This window comes from Perca flavescens, chromosome 19 (genome assembly GCF_004354835.1).
Source record: "Perca flavescens isolate YP-PL-M2 chromosome 19, PFLA_1.0, whole genome shotgun sequence".
In the NCBI taxonomy this organism is placed as follows: domain Eukaryota; kingdom Metazoa; phylum Chordata; class Actinopteri; order Perciformes; family Percidae; genus Perca; species Perca flavescens.
This window is the reverse complement of record NC_041349.1, coordinates 8,834,501-8,856,856: the sequence shown is the minus strand read 5'-3', so window position 1 is coordinate 8,856,856 and position 22,356 is coordinate 8,834,501. Positions and strand designations below refer to the sequence as shown.

General features: G+C 42.4%; 2 protein-coding genes across 5 annotated transcripts in view; both read left to right on the top strand.

The window, feature by feature from the left end:
* The first annotated feature begins 114 nt into the window (after nucleotides 1-114).
* Nucleotides 115-3,195, top strand: LOC114546192 (tetratricopeptide repeat protein 29-like). The gene is made up of 4 exons (XM_028564880.1): nucleotides 115-203; nucleotides 444-567; nucleotides 1,023-1,112; nucleotides 2,691-3,195. Exons 1-4 carry the CDS (start codon nucleotides 127-129, stop codon nucleotides 2,823-2,825), a joined length of 426 nt encoding a protein of 141 aa, XP_028420681.1. The 5' UTR covers nucleotides 115-126; the 3' UTR covers nucleotides 2,826-3,195.
* A 4,468-nt stretch (nucleotides 3,196-7,663) lies between these two features.
* slc10a7 (solute carrier family 10 member 7) overlaps nucleotides 7,664-22,356 on the top strand; it is a 30,138-nt gene continuing 15,445 nt past the window's right edge. For 2 of the 4 annotated variants that reach the window (XR_003690922.1, XM_028564131.1), the window contains exons 1-7: nucleotides 7,665-8,031; nucleotides 10,931-11,013; nucleotides 12,076-12,212; nucleotides 15,023-15,098; nucleotides 15,575-15,613; nucleotides 15,701-15,736; nucleotides 16,726-16,809. Coding sequence is in view for 3 of the 4 variants with exons in the window: in XM_028564131.1 (XP_028419932.1) it covers nucleotides 7,932-8,031; nucleotides 10,931-11,013; nucleotides 12,076-12,212; nucleotides 15,023-15,098; nucleotides 15,575-15,613; nucleotides 15,701-15,736; nucleotides 16,726-16,809 (555 nt within the window). In the remaining variant the exon portion in view is untranslated. Of the gene's footprint in view, nucleotides 8,032-10,930; nucleotides 11,014-12,075; nucleotides 12,213-15,022; nucleotides 15,099-15,574; nucleotides 15,614-15,700; nucleotides 15,737-16,725; nucleotides 16,810-22,356 lie in introns of all 4 variants that reach the window. The other 2 variants (XM_028564130.1, XM_028564129.1) reach the window with 2 other exon arrangements.

The following is a 22,356-nucleotide window of genomic DNA, read 5'->3' as shown; positions in this document are numbered from 1 at the left end:
ATCAGAACATGCACACAAAGGACATACACACATTCTGTACATATTGAACTATTTTATTTAAAAAAAAAAAAGAAAAAGCGAGTGTGTGTGTCTACTTGTTTGTGTGTCCAGTTCTTCAACACTTGCATGGAGATTTCTGGCACACTGCAGGATGCAGACAAGCTGGGGAAGTCCTACAAGGCCATGGCCAAGTCTATAGAGAGGTATACACACACACACACACACACACACACACACACACACACACACACACAAACACACACATAGACATACACAAGATAAACATTCGTACCGACACTGGCGAGCAGGCGCCAATAGATTCACGTGTGTGTGTGTGTGTGTGTGTGTGTGTGTGTGTGTGTGTGTGTGTGTGTGTGTGTGTGTGTGTGTGTGTGTGTGTGTGTGTGTGTGTGTGTGTGTGTGTGTGTGCGCGCGCGCGCCAGTGAGGGAAACATACAAGACACGCTCGAGTGTCTGGAGAAGTTAGCCGACATCTCACGTTGCAACGGGCTGCAACACACCCTGGTGGAGGCCTTCTTGTGTCTGGGCAATATCTACCACACAACGGTATGTGACACACACACACACACACATACACATACAACACACACAACACACATACATACACACACACATGCACAGAACACACACAAACACACAAAAAAAAGCTAATAAAACACTTTTTAAACAACATTTTACTGCTAACACAGTTTTGTTTAAGTCAATACGAGCTCCTTAATGAAAACATATGTACATTAGTGTCTATGTGATTAAAATAGTTGATGAAGTTCTGGTAGAAATCATTACACGTTAGCGTAGCACCTCAAATACAACTAATTTATTTATTTTTAATTTAATTTATTCTTTCTTTTGTTATCTTAAACTTTTTATATGTGCACTCTTCCCACATTGTACTCTCTTTCCCTCAGGATAAATAACGTTTCATCTTATCCTTTCTGTGTGTGCGCGTGTGTGCGTGTGTGCGTGTGTGCGTATGTGTGTGTGTGTGTGTGTGTGTGTAGAGCCAGTATACGAGAGCGTGTGAGTACTTCCTGCAGGGTTATGAAGTTGCCTGTGAGCTGGGAGATGTGGCTCTGCTGCAGAAAGCTCAGGTACAGTTCCCTTAGTGAATTTCTACCCTTGTTTTGGGGCTTTCTGTAGCACATTTGGAACAAAGGAACTTTTAAAAAGGTTATTCAAGAAAGTTGAGAGAAGTACATCAGACGCAGATCGTCTTGGCCTCTGCAAAATAGCCTCGGGGAAGGAACTTGTTTTGGTGGAACATGTGTACGGTCAAAAGTAGTTTTAGTCGTGCAACAGAAAACTCCGATTGGACAGATAGTCTAGCTAGCTGTCTGGATTTACCCTGCAGAGATCTGAGGAGCAGTTAAACATAGTCCTCACGAATCAGACGGAGGTTAGAAGGCCAACACAGAGACAGAGGAAGGGGACAGAATTTCTGACAGCACTCTAGCAAAGTGGAACATAGATAGATAGATAGATAGATAGATAGATAGATAGATAGATAGATAGTAGGGCTGGGAAAAAAATTGATTTGATTTAAAAATCGAGTTGGTAGGTCAAATCGATTCATATTTTCAAAAAAAAATTTCAATACAAATACAGTATAAATAATTTGGATGTTTAACAATCTTTGTTGCACACTGCACAGTGACTTCTCAGTTAGAGCAAGGGTTTGCCTTTGCAATTTTGTTTATGTTGATGCACTTTAATTAAATATAATTAATACAATACTCCACTTGAATCGTAAATCGAGTTTTTTATAAAAAAATAGTAGATTTTTTTAGGAAAACAAATAGCCCAGCTCTATAGATATGTAGATAGATATGTAGATATTTAGATAGATATATAGATATGTAGATATATAGATATGTAGATAGATAGATAGATATGTAGATAGATATATAGATATGTAGATAGATAGATAGATAGATAGATAGATAGATATGTAGATAGATAGATAGATATGTAGATAGATAGATATGTAGATAGATAGATATGTAGATAGATGGATAGATATGTAGATAGATGGATAGATATGTAGATAGATAGTTAGATATGTAGATAGATAGTTATATATGTAGATAGATAGATAGATATGTAGATAGATAGATATGTAGATAGATAGATAAATATGTAGATAGATAGATATGTAGATAGATAAATATGTAGATAGATAGATAGATAGATAGATATGTAGATAGATAGATAGATAGATAGATAGATAGATAGATATGTAGATAGATAAATATGTAGATAGATAGATAGATATGTAGATAGATAAATATGTAGATAGATAGATAGATAGATATGTAGATAGATAGATATGTAGATAGATAGATAAATATGTAGATAGATAGCTTTTATTGTCATTCAACTGTACATACAGAGTGCACATGTGAACAAAATGTCGTTCCACTGGCTCATACATACTGTATTTTCACTAAAAACGAAGTTGGAAAATGAATAAATACAAATGCTAAAGAGTGTTTTCTTTAAATATGACATTAAAAAAAAAAAAAGTTTGAAAGCAGAATTAATTATTGAATTGCTGCATATTGCACGTTAAGAAAAACTAGATATTGTTATTGGACGTTGTGTGCGTGTAACGTGGATATATATATACAGACGAATCCAACAGCAACAATCTCCACTGTGTCTCCTGTCAGGTGTTGGTGGCCAACGCTCGCGCCCACTCCCTGATCTGGAAATTCAGCGCCGACGTGGAGGCGGCCTCCCCGGCCGCCCTGCGGCGACTCATCGCTTGGAAAGCGAGCGGACGCCACCGGGGCGTCTACAGATAGTTCTGCTGCTGCCCGGTACTAACTCTCTATCAGATAATCTTACTCCTGCTCTTTAAAAGGACGAGGAAGTCACACACATAACAGCTGGTTGATATATTATATGTGTTTTAGCTACTGTAAATGTGTGACGGGATGTAATCTCCCTTCCTTGTCAGCATAATAAACTCATGAGAGGCTAAATAGAGGTTAAACCTGGATTTTCTGGCTCAAAATTAAAAATTTAAACCATAAGAAGCTTTTTTACGACATTTTTGTCACTTTTTTCTTCGTTCTTTTATCAATTTTTTTCTTTAAACGTTATAAAATTAGTAAGAAGCTTTTGTTGCTTTTCCCGGTGTTTCTTTTTTTAACTGTGTTCTTTTTTTTGTTACCACATTTTGTCACTTTTCCGTAGTTCTTTTTTTCTGCGCTTTTGTTCTTGTTTTGTTGAGACATTTTTGTCACTTTTCCGACATTTTTGACACTTTTCAGACATTTTGTCACTTTTTCCGATGTGTCACTTTTTCCGACGTTTTGTCACGTTTACAACATTTTTGACACTTTTTCCAACATTTTGTCACTTTTTTCCGACGTTTTGTCACTTTTCTGGAGTTCTTTGTCTATTTTTGTCTGCGCTTTTGACGTTTTTGTTCTAGTTTTTTATTACATTTTTGTCCCTTTTATCTTCGTTCTTTAATCAGTTCTTTTCTTCAAATGTTATAAAATTGAATAAAACACCCACATTCAATGAAAGTAGTGAACTGATCATTGATTATACTTGTGAGGAGCGTCGTACGGAACCATCCACGTTATTATTTTTGACAATTTCGTTTAAGGAAACCCAAATTTCTGATATAAAAACTTTTTGGAAAAAGAAAATGGGTCAAATTTCACTTGAGGTTATGTTTGGTTTCAAATACTTTTTAACTCACAAACGTGACTGAAATTTCAGTTTTCATTCGGTCCGTCCACAACTTTGGACCAGAAATATCTCGACAAATATCGGATGGATTTCCAGGAAACTCCGTCCAGACGTCCACGTTTCCCAGACGACGAATCCTACCGACTTGGTTTGATCCTCTGACCTTTCCTCTAGCGCCACCATGAGGTTAAAGGTCCCATGACATGGGGCTCTTTGGATGCTTTTATATAGACCTTAGTGGTCCCCTAATACTGTATCTGAAGTCTCTTTTATATAGACGTTAGTGTTCCCTTAATACTGTATCTGAAGTCTCTTTTATATAGACCTTAGTGGTCTCCTAATACTGTATCTGAAGTCTCTTTTATATAGACCTTGGTGGTCCCTCTAATACTGTATCTGAAGTCTCTTTTATATAGACCTTGGTGGTCCCCTAATACTGTATCTGAAGTCTCTTTTATATAGACCTTGGTGGTCCCCTAATACTGTATCTGAAGTCTCTTTTATATAGACCTTAGTGGTCCCCTAATACTGTATCTGAAGTCTCTTTTATATAGACCTTAGTGGTCCCCTAATACTGTATCTGAAGTCTCTTTTATATAGACCTTAGTGGTCCCCTAATACTGTATCTGAAGTCTCTTTTATATAGACCTTAGTGGTCTCCTAATACTGTATCTGAAGTCTCTTTTATATAGACCTTAGTGGTCCCCTAATACTGTATCTGAAGTCTCTTTTATATAGACCTTAGTGGTCTCCTAATACTGTATCTGAAGTCTCTTTTATATAGACGTTAGTGTTCCCTTAATACTATATCTGAAGTCTCTTTTATATAGACCTTAGTGGTCCCCTAATACTGTATCTGAAGTCTCTTTTATATAGACCTTAGTGGTCTCCTAATACTGTATCTGAAGTCTCTTTTATATAGACCTTGGTGGTCCCCTAATACTGTATCTGAAGTCTCTTTTATATAGACCTTAGTGGTCCCCTAATACTGTATCTGAAGTCTCTTTTATATAGACCTTAGTGGTCCCCTAATACTGTATCTGAAGTCTCTTTTATATAGACCTTAGTGGTCCCCTAATACTGTATCTGAAGTCTCTTTTATATAGACCTTAGTGTTCCCCTAATACTGTATCTGAAGTCTCTTTTATATAGACCTTATTGGTCCCCTAATACTGTATCTGAAGTCTCTTTTATATAGACCTTATTGGTCCCCTAATACTGTATCTGAAGTCTCTTTTATATAGACCTTAGTGGTCTCCTAATACTGTATCTGAAGTCTCTTTTATATAGACCTTAGTGGTCCCCTAATACTGTATCTGAAGTCTCTTTTATATAGACCTTAGTGGTCCCCTAATACTGTATCTGAAGTCTCTTTTATATAGACGTTAGTGTTCCCTTAATACTGTATCTGAAGTCTCTTTTATATAGACCTTAGTGGTCCCCTAATACTGTATCTGAAGTCTCTTTTATATAGACCTTAGTGGTCCCCTAATACTGTATCTGAAGTCTCTTTTATATAGACCTTAGTGGTCCCCTAATACTGTATCTGAAGTCTCGTTTGAAAGCCATGATGTCTCTCTCTATCATGGGTGAGCCAAATTCTCTGGGCGGGCAAAGCAGAGAAAGGGGAGGTAACCTTGCTCCTTATGACATCATAAGGAGAAGATTCCTGATTGGTCCATCTGAGCTTTCATTTTCTCAAAGGCAGAGCAGGATACCCAGGGCTCGGTTTACACCTATCACCATTTCTAGCCACTCTGGGACCACAGGCAGTTGGGGGAACGCATATTAATGTTAAAAAACCTCATAAAGGGACATTTTCATGCCATGGGACCTTTAACATTTGAGATTTTGAGTGAAATATCTGAACAACTATCGGATGGATTAGCAGGAACATTGTGTTCAGACGTTCACGTTCCCCCTCAAGATGACTTGTAATAACTTTGGTGAAATTTACAGTTAAAATGACCTTCCAGCGTTTCCTTTAGGATTATTTTTAGCAGTGGAGCCAGGTCTGTCCGAACGACCAAATTTATATTATTATTACACGGACTCACTTACCGTTTGAATGTTTCCAGATGTTTGACATCAGGACGATGAGCTGACAGAACTGACAAGTTGAACGTTGTCCAATTAGAACGGATCCACCGCGGTGACGTTTTTGGTGGAGCTTTTTCGTTTAACAGTCGACTCGGAAGTGTCGGTACACGATCCGTTCTGCGCATGCGCAAAATGTTCGCGCATGCGCTGTTGTACGAGGATTTACGACACTGCACGATCTGTTCCACACTTCCGGTCCACAGCCAAGCTAACAGCTAATTCGGCTAACTGCTAGCTGAGACGGCATGTAATAACTTTAAAAGACACTCAAAATAAAACGTAAAAATAAATGTTAACATATATAACAGCTGTTACGTCAGTTCTACTTTACTTGTGCTCATTTAAAATACAATCACTCAATACTTGTCTTTATTGTTATTACTGTAAAGTCTTAATGTAGCTGTAGCCTGCTTTTCCCATTAAGTTTGACTTAACGTCATTTTAGACCGAATCTAGCTTCTCAGCTAGCGGTTAGCCGAATTAGCTGTTAGCTAAACTAACGTTAGCTTCCCGGTGGAGGCTAGCCATAGGCTAGCGCGGAACAGATCGTGCAGGTCGTAAACAGTAATATCTTGCGCATGTGCAGAACGGATCGTGCAGGCAGAACGGATCGTGTACCGACAGGAAGCAGCGAACGTTTTGACGACAACAGCATGTGGAGTTAAACTGGACGGGCCCAATAGCCTCTGAATAGTTCTACTTGTTGTTAAAATGCAATGTGAGCGGCAGCCAACGGGGAGGGTGCATTATGTCGGCAGGATAATTTTAAAAGGCAGCCATTGTGCGTCTGCCCTATTTCTGATACCGTGGCGGCAGAAATGTTGGCGTGGCGGGCCGCTACTACAAAATCAACAAAGAGGAAACACTGACTTCTAATAATTAGCATTTAGCTCAAAGCACCGCTGTGCATAAGTACTGCCTTCACTTTGTTGGGTGCCTGCATGACTGTAGATTGATTCTAAGTCTTGATTAATTACTTTTGGGGGCATTTTTACTTTTATTTGACGCCATAAAGTTGGGAGGTGACAGGAAATGTGTGTGTGTGGTGGCGGGGGAGGGGGGAGTGGGCACGCAGCAACAGTCCCACGATGGACTCGAACCGGGAACAGCAGTGTTACATGGACCCTTTATATTCCACTAATAATTAGAATAACAATAAAAATGCCTCATGTAAATACAAAAATGTTGACTCATGTATATATTTACATTTTCATTTATATGTAGAGATGTATAGTAACGCAGTAGAACTATTTTACTACTGTACTTAAGTACTAAAATGCTGTATCTGTACTCTACTGGAGTATTACTTTTTTTTCTCCTACTTCCACTTTTACTTCAGTACATATTTCAGTACTTAAATAGTACATTTTAAAATAAACTACTTGCAATACTTAATTACTTCCACTTAAGTGTGGTGCTTAAACAGCACTTCAACTTCTACTCAAGTCACCTTTTTTGATAGAGCACTTGTACTTTTACTCAAGTCTGGGTCTCTAGTACTTTATATGTTTATATGTTTATATAGCTGAATTATATAAAATATATACATGAGTCATTTATGTAGTTTAGGAAGTATTTTATAGGCATATTTATTTAATATAGAACAAAATGGCATTCCGTGGTATTTACGGTAAGTTGCTTTTAGTTGTGATACGGTAATTTATAATTTTTAAAAAAGTGCTGCGCCTCTCCTACAGTCTTTACGGCCTTGATTTAGCTCCTGTGTTGGTATTTACGGTATGTTGTTTTTAGTTGTGATACGGTAATATATAAAATAAAATAAATAAACTGTGCTGCGCCTCTCCTTCAGTCATTACGACCTTGATGTAGCTCTTCTGTTGATATTTACGGTGTGTTGTTTTTAGCTGTGATACGGTAATTTATAAAAAAAAAAAAAAATTGTGCTGCGCCTTTCCTTCAGTCTTTACGGCCCTGATGTAGCTCATGTGTCCGGAAGTAGCTCCGGTTTGTTCGGCTTCGGATGTTTGACAGAAAGAAAAGCTCCAGAAAAGCAGCTGAAGAGTTGTAAAAGTTCGGTCCGGCGGCGGCTGGTGTGACGGGAGCCGGTCGGGCTGATCCGGTGAACCCCCCCCGGGGGCTGAAACATGGGCCTCCTGGCGAGGGTACGGAAGGAATGGTTCATCGTCGGGATAGTGCTGGTCATCTTATCGGCCAAACTGCAGCCCAGCGTCGGTGTCAGAGGAGGTGAGTGATATGTCAGAGTTTGGCTCTGAACATCCACTGAAGTTCACTACAGTCTCTAAACAATGTCTGCACGTGTCTTACAACCACCGGATAATGTGTTATATTAACTACTCACAGAGGGTGGCTACTTTTGGTACGTCTGTGCCATACTTAGAAAGAATTCCCCCCTCTTTATCTTTACTGTTGGCTTCACATCACACATGGTCTCGTAGACGAAGGATTAAGACCTTATATTAACCATTAGAAGTCACCTGAGAAATCGGCATAAGTGTGGTTTTTATCAGCCAATTATTTTACTTTAAATAAACTGCCAACTTTAAGACTTGGTTTAACTCCGTTTCGCCAATCGCCCCGGAACGTGGACTTTGTTTTTACTTACTAGTGATCAGAATAGTGAGATGTCTGCTCAAATACGTGTTCATTCATGTACATAATGTACGCCGAATTCAAGTTTGGATCTTGTTGGTTATGTCAAGTTAAGCAATTTTTTTTTTAACTAATGTTTAAAAAAAGAAACTGTACTCTAAATTTCGCGATTTTCTAAAGGAGGTTTTGTTCGAAGTTCATATACAAGGTAGAACTGTGTGTGTGTGTGTGTGTGTGTGTGTGTGTGTGTGTGTGTGTGTGTGTGTGTGTGTGTGTGTGTGTGTGTGTGTTTCCCCCCTACCCTACCCTACCTGGCACAGCAGTGACACGTTGCATTCAGCAGTATGTCAGGTTGGATTTCACCCACCTCTCCGCGCTCCCGTAAATGCGCATGCACACTAACACACTATTTTATGAGCTTACATCATTATTTCCTCACTTTACTCAAACTTAGCAATGCATTTCATTTTCAGGATTTTGACATGAGGAGTAGAAAAGTGATATAGATAAAAACAACTTTCTCCGAGAGGTAATACACAGTTATCACCTTAACTGATATAAGTGGAGTCAGAGATCAGCTCCAGTCGCACCTTCATATTTTACCCCGTAGATTAGATAAGCTCCTGTGCTGCTTACTGCCTCAGATGCTGCCTTCAAGTGCTCCTCGAAAACTCCTGCTTCAAATAGCAGAAGTTGCAGCCAATTTTTCTTTTTTTTTTCTTTACACGAACACGAACAAAGTGGCTGGAAAACCTCTCTTTGGTCTGTTAATATGAATAATATCAACACAGAGTGCCTGTGATTTTAAATTGCTATTCATCACTAACACATGCATGTGCGTGCATTTTGGAGCCGATTTGAGAGACTTTGTGTACTACTGGGTAGATTAGTAGGGTAGTACTGCATCATATTATGTTTTGTTTTTTTTAACGTAAAGAGCAACTTGTTGAATAAATGCAGTGGAGTACACGGTACAATAATGGCCTCTGAGATGTAGTGGAGGAGATGAAGGGGCATAACATGGAAATGCAAGGTCAAAGTATGTCAATTGTAAATGCATTTGGTTTTCTTTTCTCTCTCTCTCTCTCTCTGTCTCCCTGTCTCTCTGTCTCTCTGTCTCTCTCTCTGTCTCTCTCTCTCTCTCTCTCTGTCTCCCTGTCTCTGTCTCTCTCTCTGTCTCTCTGTCTCTCTGTCTCTCTGTCTCTCTCTCTCTCTGTCTCTCTCTCTGTCTCTCTCTCTGTCTCTCTCTCTCCCTGTCTCCCTGTCTCCCTGTCTCTCTGTCTCTCTCTCTGTCTCTCTCTCTCTCTCTCTCTCTGTCTCCCTGTCTCCCTGTCTCTCTGTCTCTCTCTCTCTTTCTCTGTCTCTCTCTCTCTCTCTCTCTCTCTCTGTCTCCCTGTGTCTCTCTCTCTCTCTCTCTCTCTCTCTCTCTCTCTCTCTCTCTCTCTCTCTCTCTCTGTCTCTCTGTCTCTCTGTCTCTCTGTCTCTCTCTCTCTCTCTCTCTCTCTCTCTCTCTCTCTCTCCCTGTCTCCCTGTCTCCCTGTCTCTCTGTCTCTCTGTCTCTCTCTCTCTCTGTCTCTCTGTCTTTCTCTCTCTCTCTCTCTCTCTCTCTCTCTCTCTCTCTCTCTCTCTCTCTCTCTCTCTCTCTCTCTCTCTCTCTCTCTCTCTCTCTCTGTCTTTCTCTCTGTCTCTCTGTCTCTCTCTCTCTCTCTGTCTCCCTGTCTCTCTGTCTCTCTGTCTCTCTCTCTCTCTCTGTCGCTCTGTCTCTCTGTCTCTCTCTCTCTCTCTCTCTCTCTCTCTGTGTCTCTCTGTCTCTCTGTCTCTCTCTCTGTCTCTCTGTCTCTCTCTCTCTCTCTCTCTCTCTCTCTGTCTCTCTCTCTCTCTCTCTCTCTCTCTCTCTCTCTCTCTCTCTCTCTCTCTATGTCTCTCTGTCTCTATGTCTCTCTCTCTCTCTCTCTCTCTCTCTCTCTCTCTCTCTCTCTCTCTGTCTCTCTGTCTCTCTGTCTCTCTGTCTCTCTGTCTCTCTCTCTGTCTCTCTCTCTCTCTCTCCTGTCTCCCTGTCTCCCTGTCTCTCTGTCTCTCTGTCTCTCTCTCTCTCTCTGTCTCTCTGTCTTTCTCTCTCTCTCTGTCTCTCTGTCTCTCTCTCTCTCTCTCTCTCTCTCTCTCTCTCTCTCTCTCTCTCTCTCTCTCTCTCTCTCTCTGTCTTTCTCTCTGTCTCTCTGTCTCTCTCTCTCTCTGTCTCCCTGTCTCTCTGTCTCTCTGTCTCTCTCTCTCTCTCTGTCGCTCTGTCTCTCTGTCTCTCTCTCTCTCTCTCTCTCTCTCTCTGTCTCTCTGTCTCTCTGTCTCTCTCTCTCTCTCTCTGTCTCTCTCTCTCTCTCTCTCTCTCTCTCTGTCTCTCTCTCTCTCTCTCTCTCTCTCTCTGTCTCTCTCTCTCTCTCTCTCTCTCTCTCTCTCTCTCTCTCTCTCTCTCTCTCTCTCTCTCTCTGTCTCTCTGTCTCTCTGTCTCTCTGTCTCTCTCTCTCTCTCTCTCTCTCAGGGCCTTTAAAGCCGGAGATCACCATCGCGTACGTTGCCGTCTCGCTCATCTTTTTCAACAGCGGCCTGTCACTGAAAACAGAGGTAAGAAACAACAACGCAACGCTCCTCTCGCTGTCACTGGGGAAACTCGGGCTGGGTTTAAAGAAAAGAGGCTCTGGTTTAACCCATTTTCAAAACGTCTCTATATCTATATAAATTTGGGTTTCTTTCAACAAATTGTTATTGTTAATAACGTGGATGGTTCTATACGACGTTCTTTAGTGTAAAATAAATGATCAGTTCAATACTTTCAAGTTAATTTAGGTATTTTTATTCGATTTTATTTTCGATTCATTACGAAGCTGACAAACGTGCGAGTGATGACGTAATGACGAAGCTGGCGAGTGATGACGTAATGACGAAGCTGACGAACGTGCGAGTGATGACGTAATGACGAAGCTGACGAACGTGCGAGTGATGACGTAATGACGAAGCTGACGATGACGAAGCGTGCGGTGATGGCGTAATGATGACGAAGCTGACGAGCGTGCGGTGATGACGAATGACGGCGAACGCTGAAAGTGATGACGAATGACGGCGCTAACGGCGAGTGATGACGATGACGAATGATTGATAAGCTGGACGAACGCTACGAAAGTGGTGACGTAATGACTTAAGCTGACGAGTGATGACGAACGTATGAGTGCCGGTGCGACGACGAAGCCGCGTAATGACGGTTGACGAACGGTGATGGCGTAATGGCGAAGCTGACTTAAGCGGTGATGACGTAATGGCGAAGCTGACAAGCGTGCGGTGATGACGAATGCGAAGCTGACAAAGTGATGACGTAATAATGACAACCGCGGTGGTGACGACGGCTGACAAGCGTCGTAGTGATGACGTAATGATGACGGCGTGAGTGATGACGTAATGACGAAGCTGACGAACGCGCGAGTGACGACGAAGCTGACAAACGTGCGAGTGGTGACGTAATGACGAAGTTGACAAACGTGCGAGTGATGACGTAATGACGAAGCAGACGAACGCGCGAGTGATGACGTAATGACGAAGCTGATGAATGTGTGAGTAATGACATAATGACGTAATGACATAATGACGTAATGACGTAATGACGTAATGATGTAATGATGTGTGTGTCTTTAGGAGCTGACCAGCGCGCTGCTTCATGTGCGGCTCCACCTGTTCGTTCAGTCCTTCACGCTCGTCTTCTTCCCGCTGGTCGTCTGGCTGCTGCTCAAAGTGCTCGCACTCACCGCCATCGACCAATGGCTGCTCAGAGGGTAGGGTGTGTGTGTGTGTGTGTGTGAGAGCGTATGTGAGCGTGTGTGTGTGAGAGCGTATGTGAGCGTGTGTGTGTGAGAGCGTATGTGAGCGTGTGTGTGTGTGTGTGTGTGTGTGTGTGTGTGTGTGTGTGTGTGTGTGTGTGTGTGTGTGAGCGTGTGTTAGTGGCTCTGTGTGTGTGTGTGTGTGTGTGGCTTGTGAATGTGTGTGTTTGTGTTTGTGTGTGAATGCCATCCTTTATTTCTAGGTCCCTGCCTGACTGTACCTGAAGGGCGAGTTACGTACGCACACAAAGAGCCACATTCACTGCAAAGTGTGTGTACTTCATCTATATTTGTGAGGACCAGTTTCAGTGTTTGGGGAGATTTTTGGAAAAGCGAGGACATTCTGGTCTGTCCTGACTTCTACGACAAACCTTTTTAAAATGTGTTTAAGATGGTTTTAAGGTTCAGGTTAGAATAAGGGTTAGGTTAGGTTTGGAGAGGGACATTAGGCATCCTGTTGCTAGTTATTTCTTACTACGGTAGTTAATTACTAGTTTTTTCTAACTAGTTATTTCTACAACAGGCCCGTAGAAAGCGGGGGTTTGGGTGGTTGAGGGAAAAACTGCAAAAAGGTCCACTTTTAAAAAAAAAAATAAAAACCTTCCACTAGTGAGCGAGGATGTCCTGTTAAATGTAAATATTAAATAAACTCCTTCGTCCTTACGTCTCTGTTAAAAAGACACATGTCACGCGTTTTTTAGGCTACAACTTTTTTTTGTCACATACAGCAAACATCTCACTATCTGCTAGCTGCCTGTCCCCTGAACACACTGTAAAAAACATCTCCTCACTATCTGCTAGCTGCCTGTCCCCTGAACACACTGTAAAAAACATCTCCTCACTATCTGCTAGCTGCCTGTCCCCTGAACACACTGTAAAAACATCTCCTCACTATCTGCTAGCTGCCTGTCCCTGAACACACTGTAAAAACATCTCCTCACTATCTGCTAGCTGTCTGTCCCCTGAACACACTGTAAAAAACATCTCCTCACTATCTGCTAGCTGTCTGTCCCCTGAACACACTGTAAAAAACATCTCACTATCTGCTAGCTGCCTGTCCCCTGAACACACTGTAAAAAACATCTCCTCACTATCTGCTAGCTGCCTGTCCCCTGAACACACTGTAAAAAACATCTCTTCACTATCTGCTAGCTGCCTGTCTCCTGAACACACTGTAAAAAACATCTCACTATCTGCTAGCTGTCTGTCCCCTGAACACACTGTAAAAAACATCTCACTATCTGCTAGCTGCCTGTCCCCTGAACACACTGTAAAAAACATCTCCTCACTATCTGCTAGCTGCCTGTCTCCTGAACACACTGTAAAAAACATCTCACTATCTGCTAGCTGTCTGTCCCCTGAACACACTGTAAAAAACATCTCTTCACTATCTGCTAGCTGCCTGTCCCCTGAACACACTGTAAAAAACATCTCACTATCTGCTAGCTGCCTGTCCCCTGAACACACTGTAAAAAACATCTCCTCACTATCTGCTAGCTGCCTGTCTCCTGAACACACTGTAAAAAACATCTCCTCACTATCTGCTAGCTGTCTGTCCCCTGAACACACTGTAAAAAACATCTCCTCACTATCTGCTAGCTGCCTGTCCCCTGAACACACTGTAAAAAACATCTCCTCACTATCTGCTAGCTGCCTGTCCCCTGAACACACTGTAAAAAACATCTCCTCACTATCTGCTAGCTGCCTGTCCCCTGAGCTTTTTTATAGAAAGAAACTAGCTGCAATGTAACCTTAACGGGCAATTGCGCACCGTCAGTTTCCGTCCACTAAAAGTTCAGTTTTTACCGCTGACAGTGTCTGACTGACTAAGATTATGGGATGGATCCCTACAGAGATAGACCTTTTTGTTAAAGAGTAAGATCCTTTTTCTTTGACATGAAACAGCCCCCCCGACATCGCTATCGCCAAACCCACCAGACTCCATTTAAAAAACAAAACAATATATTATAAATATATTTATAATCGTAAAATCTCAAAAGCCCTCTTTGGTTTGTCTTTCCACTGTTCCAACATCACCACCCTGGTTTCGGGGAGTTTTATGTGGACGTATGCCGGCTCTATACACGCAGATATGACTGTTTATTTGGAGTATGGTGGGTTTGGTGATGGCGATTTAGGAACTATTTTATAAAAGTATATCGAGGTCTGTGTCTGTAGGAATCCTTTCCATAATGTTGCCAGTGGCAAAAACTAAAGGTGCAATTCCTGTTGTTCTAGGGCTGCTCGATTTATGGAAAAAAATATATAATCACGATTATTTCGGTCAATATTGAAATTGTGATAATTTTACACGATTACTCGTTGGCTTCTGGAAAGATGTTGCAATTATTGAACTTAAAAAACAGTGTAAAAAGTTAAATAAATCAACAGAAAAAAATACATACAACTGTGAAATTTGCCTTAATACTAAATTTTATTTTTTCATTCAGAACACAAGAGAAAATAAGAGTTTACTTTGCTAAACGTAACGAGCTAAATAATTGTTTTTCTAGATTATTCAGTTTTTGTGATCGTTGGGAACCAAAATCATGATCGTGATTACATTTCGATTAATTGCACAGCCCCAATGTTGTTCCCATTAGTCACTTAGACATAAAAATCTAAAGTTACCGTTTAACAAGGAGCCACGTTAGCACCCTGACCTCTGACCTTTTAAAGAACCGCAGCAGAGGAAGGACAAATGTTCTTGATGACGATTCTTCTCCTTCTCCCCTCCTCTTCATCCGGTTGCTGTGGTTTCCTAGGTTACAGACGGTGAGCTGCATGCCCCCTCCGGTCTCTTCGGCTGTTATTCTCACCAAGGCTGTCGGAGGCAACGAGGTAACGCACACACACACACACACACACACACACACACACACACACACACACACACACTATATAACACAATGAGGTCATTATCCACCAGTGTTTGACAAATGGTGTAATAATGAAAAGTAATATTGTGTGTGTGTGTGGTTGTCTGTGCGTGCCTGTGTGTGTGTCTGCATGTGTGTCTGTGTTTGCGTGTGTCTGTGTGTGTGCATGCTTGTGTGTGTGTGTGTGTGTGTGTGTGTGTGTGTGTGTGTGGTTGTCTGTGTGCGTGTGTGTGTGTGCGTGCGTGCGTGTGCGTGTGTGTGTGTGTGTGTGTGTGTGTGTGTGTGTGTGTGTGTGTGTCTGTCTGTGTGTGTGTCTGTCTGTGTGTGTGGTTGTCTGTGCGTGTGTGTGTGTGTGTGTGTGTGTGTGTCTGTGTGTGTGTGTGTGTGTGTGTGTGTGTGTGTGTGTGTGTGTGTGTGTGTGTGTGTGTGTGTTTCCAGGCTGCTGCCATCTTTAACTCAGCGTTTGGAAGCTTCCTGGTGAGTTTCCTCTGAAGGCGCGGTACTGAACCTGAGTGTGAGCTGTGCGTGGACACAGAGCTCTAATCGTGTCTTTCTGTCCTGCAGGGAATCGTAGTGACTCCAGTGCTGCTTCTGCTGTTTGTAAGTCATTCACCTCATTATTTAACTCGCTCGCCAGCTTCTTACTGAGAGCTAGCTGAGAAGATTGATATATAGACAGTAAAATTAATGAACCAACAGACCCCGTGTCTCTGGACGGAGACCAGTGAAGGATATCAGAAGTCTCTTTCCCGGTGCTGGCTGAGCGTTACTGAGCAGCCTCCAACTGAGCTTGTAGACGTAGATGTGACGTGAGCAACGTGTCTGAAAGTTGTAAGTCTTCTGGTAGCTGTGCCGAGAGAAATCTCAATCATTCCCAATCTTACAGAGACGGAGAGTGTAGGTATATGTAAGGAGATAACATAGACACAGGCTAATTACTGATCACTAACATGCTAGTTAACATTAGTAATTAAACCTAAACAGCTCATGTAAGTCCAAACTGCCTGTGAGCTTCTCCTGTACTATACGGTAATTCCTCTACTGTGTGACAGTAAGTGTCTTGGTTATGACCCAATCATTAGCCTATTTTTATAAAAGCGTCTGCTACGGAGCCAAAACGTGAGGTACAAGGTAATGGAGCCTTTTATACATTGTCGTGTTTCTTTAGAAATAAACAACAGACAAATAGAGTCTTTAAACGCTTCAGATGTGAAGTTATTCGCTGTCAAAGCAGCAGAAACATTTCAGAGACAAACAAAAAACGGAAAAAGCGTTAAAAAAAAATACGTCAAAAAAGGCGATAACGCTTTGATAAAAGCGGGAAAAAAGCCTCAGACAGAATTACATTAACGTTAGAAAAACACCGACAAATAAGCTGGAAAAAAAAAGTTAAAAGTGAGTTGATTAACTGTTATTTTTTTATCGCCAATCGTTCCCGACCTCTGAGCTGAAATATCCGATCCAGACCTTTTAAGTGATTAGTTTGGGCAGCCCTGCGATAGGTACGTAGGTAGATGGATAAGTAAATGTGTGTGTGTGTGTGTGTGTAACAGTGTTTGTTTAACCTCCTCGTGGTTCTCCTCCTCCAGCTCGGCTCCTCCTCCTCCGTTCCCTTCTCCTCCATCTTCTCTCAGCTCTTCATGACCGTGGTGGTTCCTCTGGTCCTGGGTCAGGTGGGTAGGAACAGAGAATGTCTAATAACCCTCGTGTTTTCAGAAAGTTTCTGTATCAGAAATTTGAGTTTTTTTCAATCAAATTGTCAAAAAAAATAACATGGATGGTTCCAAACAACGCTCTTCATAAGTAAAATAAATGATCAGGTCACTACTTTCATTTGGATTAATTCTATAGCATTTGAAAAAGAAAAAAAACATTGTAAAAAACCCGACAAAAACATTGAAAAAAACCCGACAAAAACATCGTAAAAACCACACAAAAACATTGAAAAAAAACCCGACAAAAACATTGTAAAAACCCGACAAAAACATTGAAAAAAAAGACAAAAACCCGACAAAAACATCGTAAAAACCTGACAAAACATTGAAAAAAACAGTGAAAAAAACATCGTAAAAACATTGAAAAAAACCAACGAAAACATCGTAAAAACCCGACAAAAACATTGTAAAAAACCAGACAAAAACATTGTAAAAACCCGATAAAAACATCGTAAAAACTTCTTCCACCGGGGATACCTCCGGCTTCTGACCTGGTTGCAGTTCCACTCTGGTTCCATGTGGGGGTGCTCACGGGCGAGGTCAGAATGAATGGAGGTCAATGGAGACTCAACGACTCAACCTGTTAGAAATCCAAAGGACCTAAGGACTCGTTCATTCAACTTTCAACTTGTAACCCATCTTGAACCCGCAAAAAAATGCAATCGAATCTGAGATTTCTCAACGGCAATCGGGCAAAACAGACAAATTCAGCCGTCTAGCTCCATAGATTCCCATTCATTCAGCCGTCTAGCTCCATAGACTCCCATTCATTCAGCCGTCTAGCTCCATAGACTCCCATTCATTCAGCCGTCTAGCTCCATAGACTCCCATTCATTCAACCGTCTAGCTCCATAGACTTCCATTCATTCAACCGTCTAGCTCCATAGACTCCCATTCATTCAGCCTTCTAGCTCCATAGACTCCCATTCATTCAGCCGTCTAGCTCCATAGACTCCCATTCATTCAGCCGTCTAGCTCCATAGACTCCCATTCATTCAGCCCTCTAGCTCCATAGACTCCCATTCATTCAGCCGTCTAGCTCCATAGACTTCCATTCATTCAGCCGTCTAGCTCCATAGACTCCCATTCATTCAGCCGTCTAGCTCCATAGACTCCCATTCATTCAGCCGTCTAGCTCCATAGACTCCCATTCATTCAGCCCTCTAGCTCCATAGACTCCCATTCATTCAGCCCTCTAGCTCCATAGACTCCCATTCATTCAGCCGTCTAGCTCCATAGACTTCCATTCATTCAACCGTCTAGCTCCATAGACTCCCATTCATTCATTCAGCATAGACTCCCATTCATTAGCTCCATAGACTCCCATTCATTCAACCGACTCCCATTCATTAGTCTAGCTCCATAGACTCCCATTCATTCAGCCGCTCCTAGCATTCATTAGACTAGCTCCCATTCATTCAGCCGTCTAGCTCCATAGACTCCCATTCATTCAGACTCCCATTCTAGCTCCATAGACTCCCATTCATTCAACTGTCTAGCTCCATAGACTCCCATTCATTCAGCCGTCTAGCTCCATAGACTCCCATTCATTCAGCCGTCTAGCTCCATAGACTCCCATTCATTCAGCCGTCTAGCTCCATTAGACTCCCATTCATTCAACCGTCTAGCTCCATAGACTCCCATTCATTCAGCATTCATTCCGTCTAGCTCCATAGACTTCCATTCATTCAGCCGTCTAGCTCCATAGCTCCATTCAGACTTCCATTCATTCAGCCGTCTAGCTCCTAGACTCCCCATTCATTCAGAGCTCCTAGACTCCATTCATTCATTCAGACTCCCATTCATCTAGCTAGCTCCATAGACTCCCATTCATTCAACTCTAGCTCCATAGCTCCATTCAGCCCTCTAGCTCCATAGACTCCCATTCATTCAGCCGTCTAGCTCCATAGACTCCCATTCATTCAACCGTCTAGCTCCATAGACTTCCATTCATTCAGCTCCATAGACTCCCATTCATTAGCTCCATAGACTCCCATTCATTCAGCCGTCTAGCTCCATAGACTTCTATTCATTCAGCCGTCTAGCTCCATAGACTCCCATTCATTCAGCCGTCTAGCTCCATAGACTCCCATTCATTCAGCCGTCTAGCTCCATAGACTCCCATTCATTCAGCTAGCTCCTAGCTCCCATTCATTCAGCTCCATAGACTCCCATTCATTCAGCCGTCTAGCTCCATAGACTCCCATTCATTCAGCCCTCTAGCTCCATAGACTCCCATTCATTCAGCCCTCTAGCTCCATAGACTCCCATTCATTCAGACTCCCATTCATTCCCTCTAGCTCCATAGACTCCCATTCATTCAGCCGTCTAGCTCCATAGACTCCCATTCATTCAGACTTCCATTCATTCAGCCGTCTAGCTCCATAGACTCCCCATTCATTCAGCTCCATAGACTCCCATTCATTCCAGCCGTCTAGCTCCATAGACTCCCATTCATTCAGCCGTCTAGACTCCCATTCATTCAGCCGTCTAGCTCCATAGACTCCCATTCATTCAGCCGTCTAGCTCCATAGACTCCCATTCATTCAGCCGTCTAGCTCCATAGACTCCCATTCATTCAGCCGTCTAGCTCCATAGACTCCCATTCATTCAGCCGTCTAGCTCCATAGACTCCCATTCATTCAGCCGTCTAGCTCCATAGACTCCCATTCATTCAGCCGTCTAGCTCCATAGACTTCCATTCATTCAGCCGTCTAGCTCCATAGACTCCCATTCATTCAGCCGTCTAGCTCCATAGACTCCCATTCATTCATTCCATTCATTCATTCAACCGTCTAGCTCCATAGACTCCCCATTCATTCCCATTCATTCAGCCGTCTAGCTCCATAGACTCCCATTCATTCAGCTCCATAGACTCCCATTCATTAGCTCCATAGACTCCCATTCATTCAGCCGTCTAGCTCCATAGACTCCCATTCATTCAGCCGTCTAGCTCCATAGACTCCCATTCATTCAGCCGTCCTAGCTCCATAGACTCCCATTCATTCAGCCGTCTAGCTCCATAGACTTCCATTCATTCAGCCGTCTAGCTCCATAGACTCCCATTCATTCAGCCGTCTAGCTCCATAGACTCCCATTCATTCAGCCGTCTAGCTCCATAGACTCCCATTCATTCAACCGTCTAGCTCCATAGACTCCCATTCATTCAGCCGTCTAGCTCCATAGACTTCCCATTCATTCAGCCCTCTAGACTCATTCATAGACTTCCATTCATTCAGCCGTCTAGCTCCATAGACTCCCATTCATTCAGCCGTCTAGCTCCATAGACTTCCATTCATTCAGCCGTCTAGCTCCATAGACTCCCATTCATTCAACCGTCTAGCTCCATAGACTCCCATTCATTCAGCCGTCTAGCTCCATAGACTCCCATTCATTCAACCGTCTAGCTCCATAGTCCTATTCATTTTGCACTGGCCCGCGATCACCCCCCAGTGGAACTCTGGTGGAACTGCAACCAAATTCGGTACACTGGGGCTAAATGGGGAGTGAACAGGCTCTCTGTAGACGGGCTCTGGTAGGAACTACTGTGTGTGTTTTATGAAATATGTCCCTAGTGTTGTGTTTCTTTCTTTCTTTGTAGCAGTTGTGCTAGTTTCCACCTGTAGTCCCTGGGCAGGCTGATGTCAACAAAATAAATTTAATAATACATTTATCCCAAAACCAACATTAAAATGATCACACCCTTCATTCATTCATCAGCATTCATTTACAGATACGCTCCCACATACACATCTATTACTATACATTATGTGAACATGTTTGTTTTAAAAGAAGCCATTTTAACCCCCATTTTCCGGCGTCTGTGCTGCGTTCTTGCTTGCCGAGTCTCAGATTATATTGTCTCTACAAGTACTTTACAGGACAATCACGTGTTCATTGAGATGGTATTCACCTTCTACTCCAAGCACTCCTGTAATAGACCTTTTTCACAGCAGACATTTTGACTTGTCATAGTAGGAAAAGCACATCTGAGATTGATAACCTTAACGATGGCTCAGTTCCACCAAGTGTCCCAGTAAGATATTTCAGTGAGTCAGCATGCTCAATACCAGGACCTCTCCTAAGTGGAATACAGCCATCATTAATGGTTTAATACCAGGGTCTCTCCTAAGTGGAATACAGCCATCAGTAATGGTTTAATACCAGGACCTCTCCTAAGTGGAATACAGCCATCAGTAATGGTTTAATACCAGGGTCTCTCCTAAGTGGAATACAGCCATCATTAATGGTTTAATACCAGGGTATCTCCTAAGTGGAATGTAGCCATCAGTAATGGTTTAATACCAGGGTCTCTCCTAAGTGGAATACAGCCATCATTAATGGTTTAATACCAGGGTATCTCCTAAGTGGAATGCAGCCATCAGTAATGGTTTAATACCAGGGTCTCTCCTAAGTGGAATGTAGCCATCAGTAATGGTTTAATACCAGGACCTCTCCTAAGTGGAATACAGCCATCATTAATGGTTTAATACCAGGGTATCTCCTAAGTGGAATGCAGCCATCAGTAATGGTTTAATACCAGGGTCTCTCCTAAGTGGAATGTAGCCATCAGTAATGGTTTAATACCAGGACCTCTCCTAAGTGGAATACAGCCATCATTAATGGTTTAATACCAGGGTATCTCCTAAGTGGAATGCAGCCATCAGTAATGGTTTAATACCAGGGTCTCTCCTAAGTGGAATGCAGCCATCATTAATGGTTTAATACCAGGACCTCTCCTAAGTGGAATACAGCCATCAGTAATGGTTTAATACCAGGGTCTCTCCTAAGTGGAATGCAGCCATCAGTAATGGTTTAATACCAGGGTCTCTCCTAAGTGGAATACAGCCATCATTAATGGTTTAATACCAGGGTCTCTCCTAAGTGGAATGCAGCCATCAGTAATGGTTTAATACCAGGGTCTCTCCTAAGTGGAATGCAGCCATCAGTAATGGTTTAATACCAGGGTCTCTCCTAAGTGGAATGCAGCCATCAGTAATGGTTTAATACCAGGGTCTCTCCTAAGTGGAATGCAGCCATCAGTAATGGTTTAATACCAGGGTCTCTCCTAAGTGGAATGCAGCCATCAGTAATGGTTTAATACCAGGGTCTCTCCTAAGTGGAATGCAGCCATCATTAATGGGTTTGAACACACCTGTGCTTTTCCTACTATGACATGTCAACATGTCTGCTGTGAGAAAGGTCTATTAAACTCCATGTCTTCTCTTTTCTGGCATTGTCTTCAGGGGGTGATTCTAGGATCTGACCTTTAGGGGGGGCACAGCCCTTAATGAGAATGCGACACGAGTACAGTGCCTTGCAAAAAATGTTTTTTTGGGGGGCTGAGATGAGATTGAGCACCCCCTAAAAAGGATCTTAAATCGCCACTGGTTGTCTTTTATAAAAAGGATCTGCGACGTCTATCATGTTTTTCATCTCCAAGATGAATCTCTCGTCATCTATGGAGTTGTAGACCAGTGGTTCCCCTAGGGGGACACCTACCCC

Bases quoted from the DNA above. Each gene is read 5' to 3' on its own strand.
- LOC114546192 (XM_028564880.1), top strand. From the start codon at position 127: ATGGAGATTTCTGGCACACTGCAGGATGCAGACAAGCTGGGGAAGTCC. The intron at 204-443 runs GTATACACACAC...CGCGCGCGCCAG, and splicing joins ATGGCCAAGTCTATAGAGAG to TGAGGGAAACATACAAGACA. The intron at 1,113-2,690 runs GTACAGTTCCCT...GTCTCCTGTCAG, and splicing joins CTCTGCTGCAGAAAGCTCAG to GTGTTGGTGGCCAACGCTCG.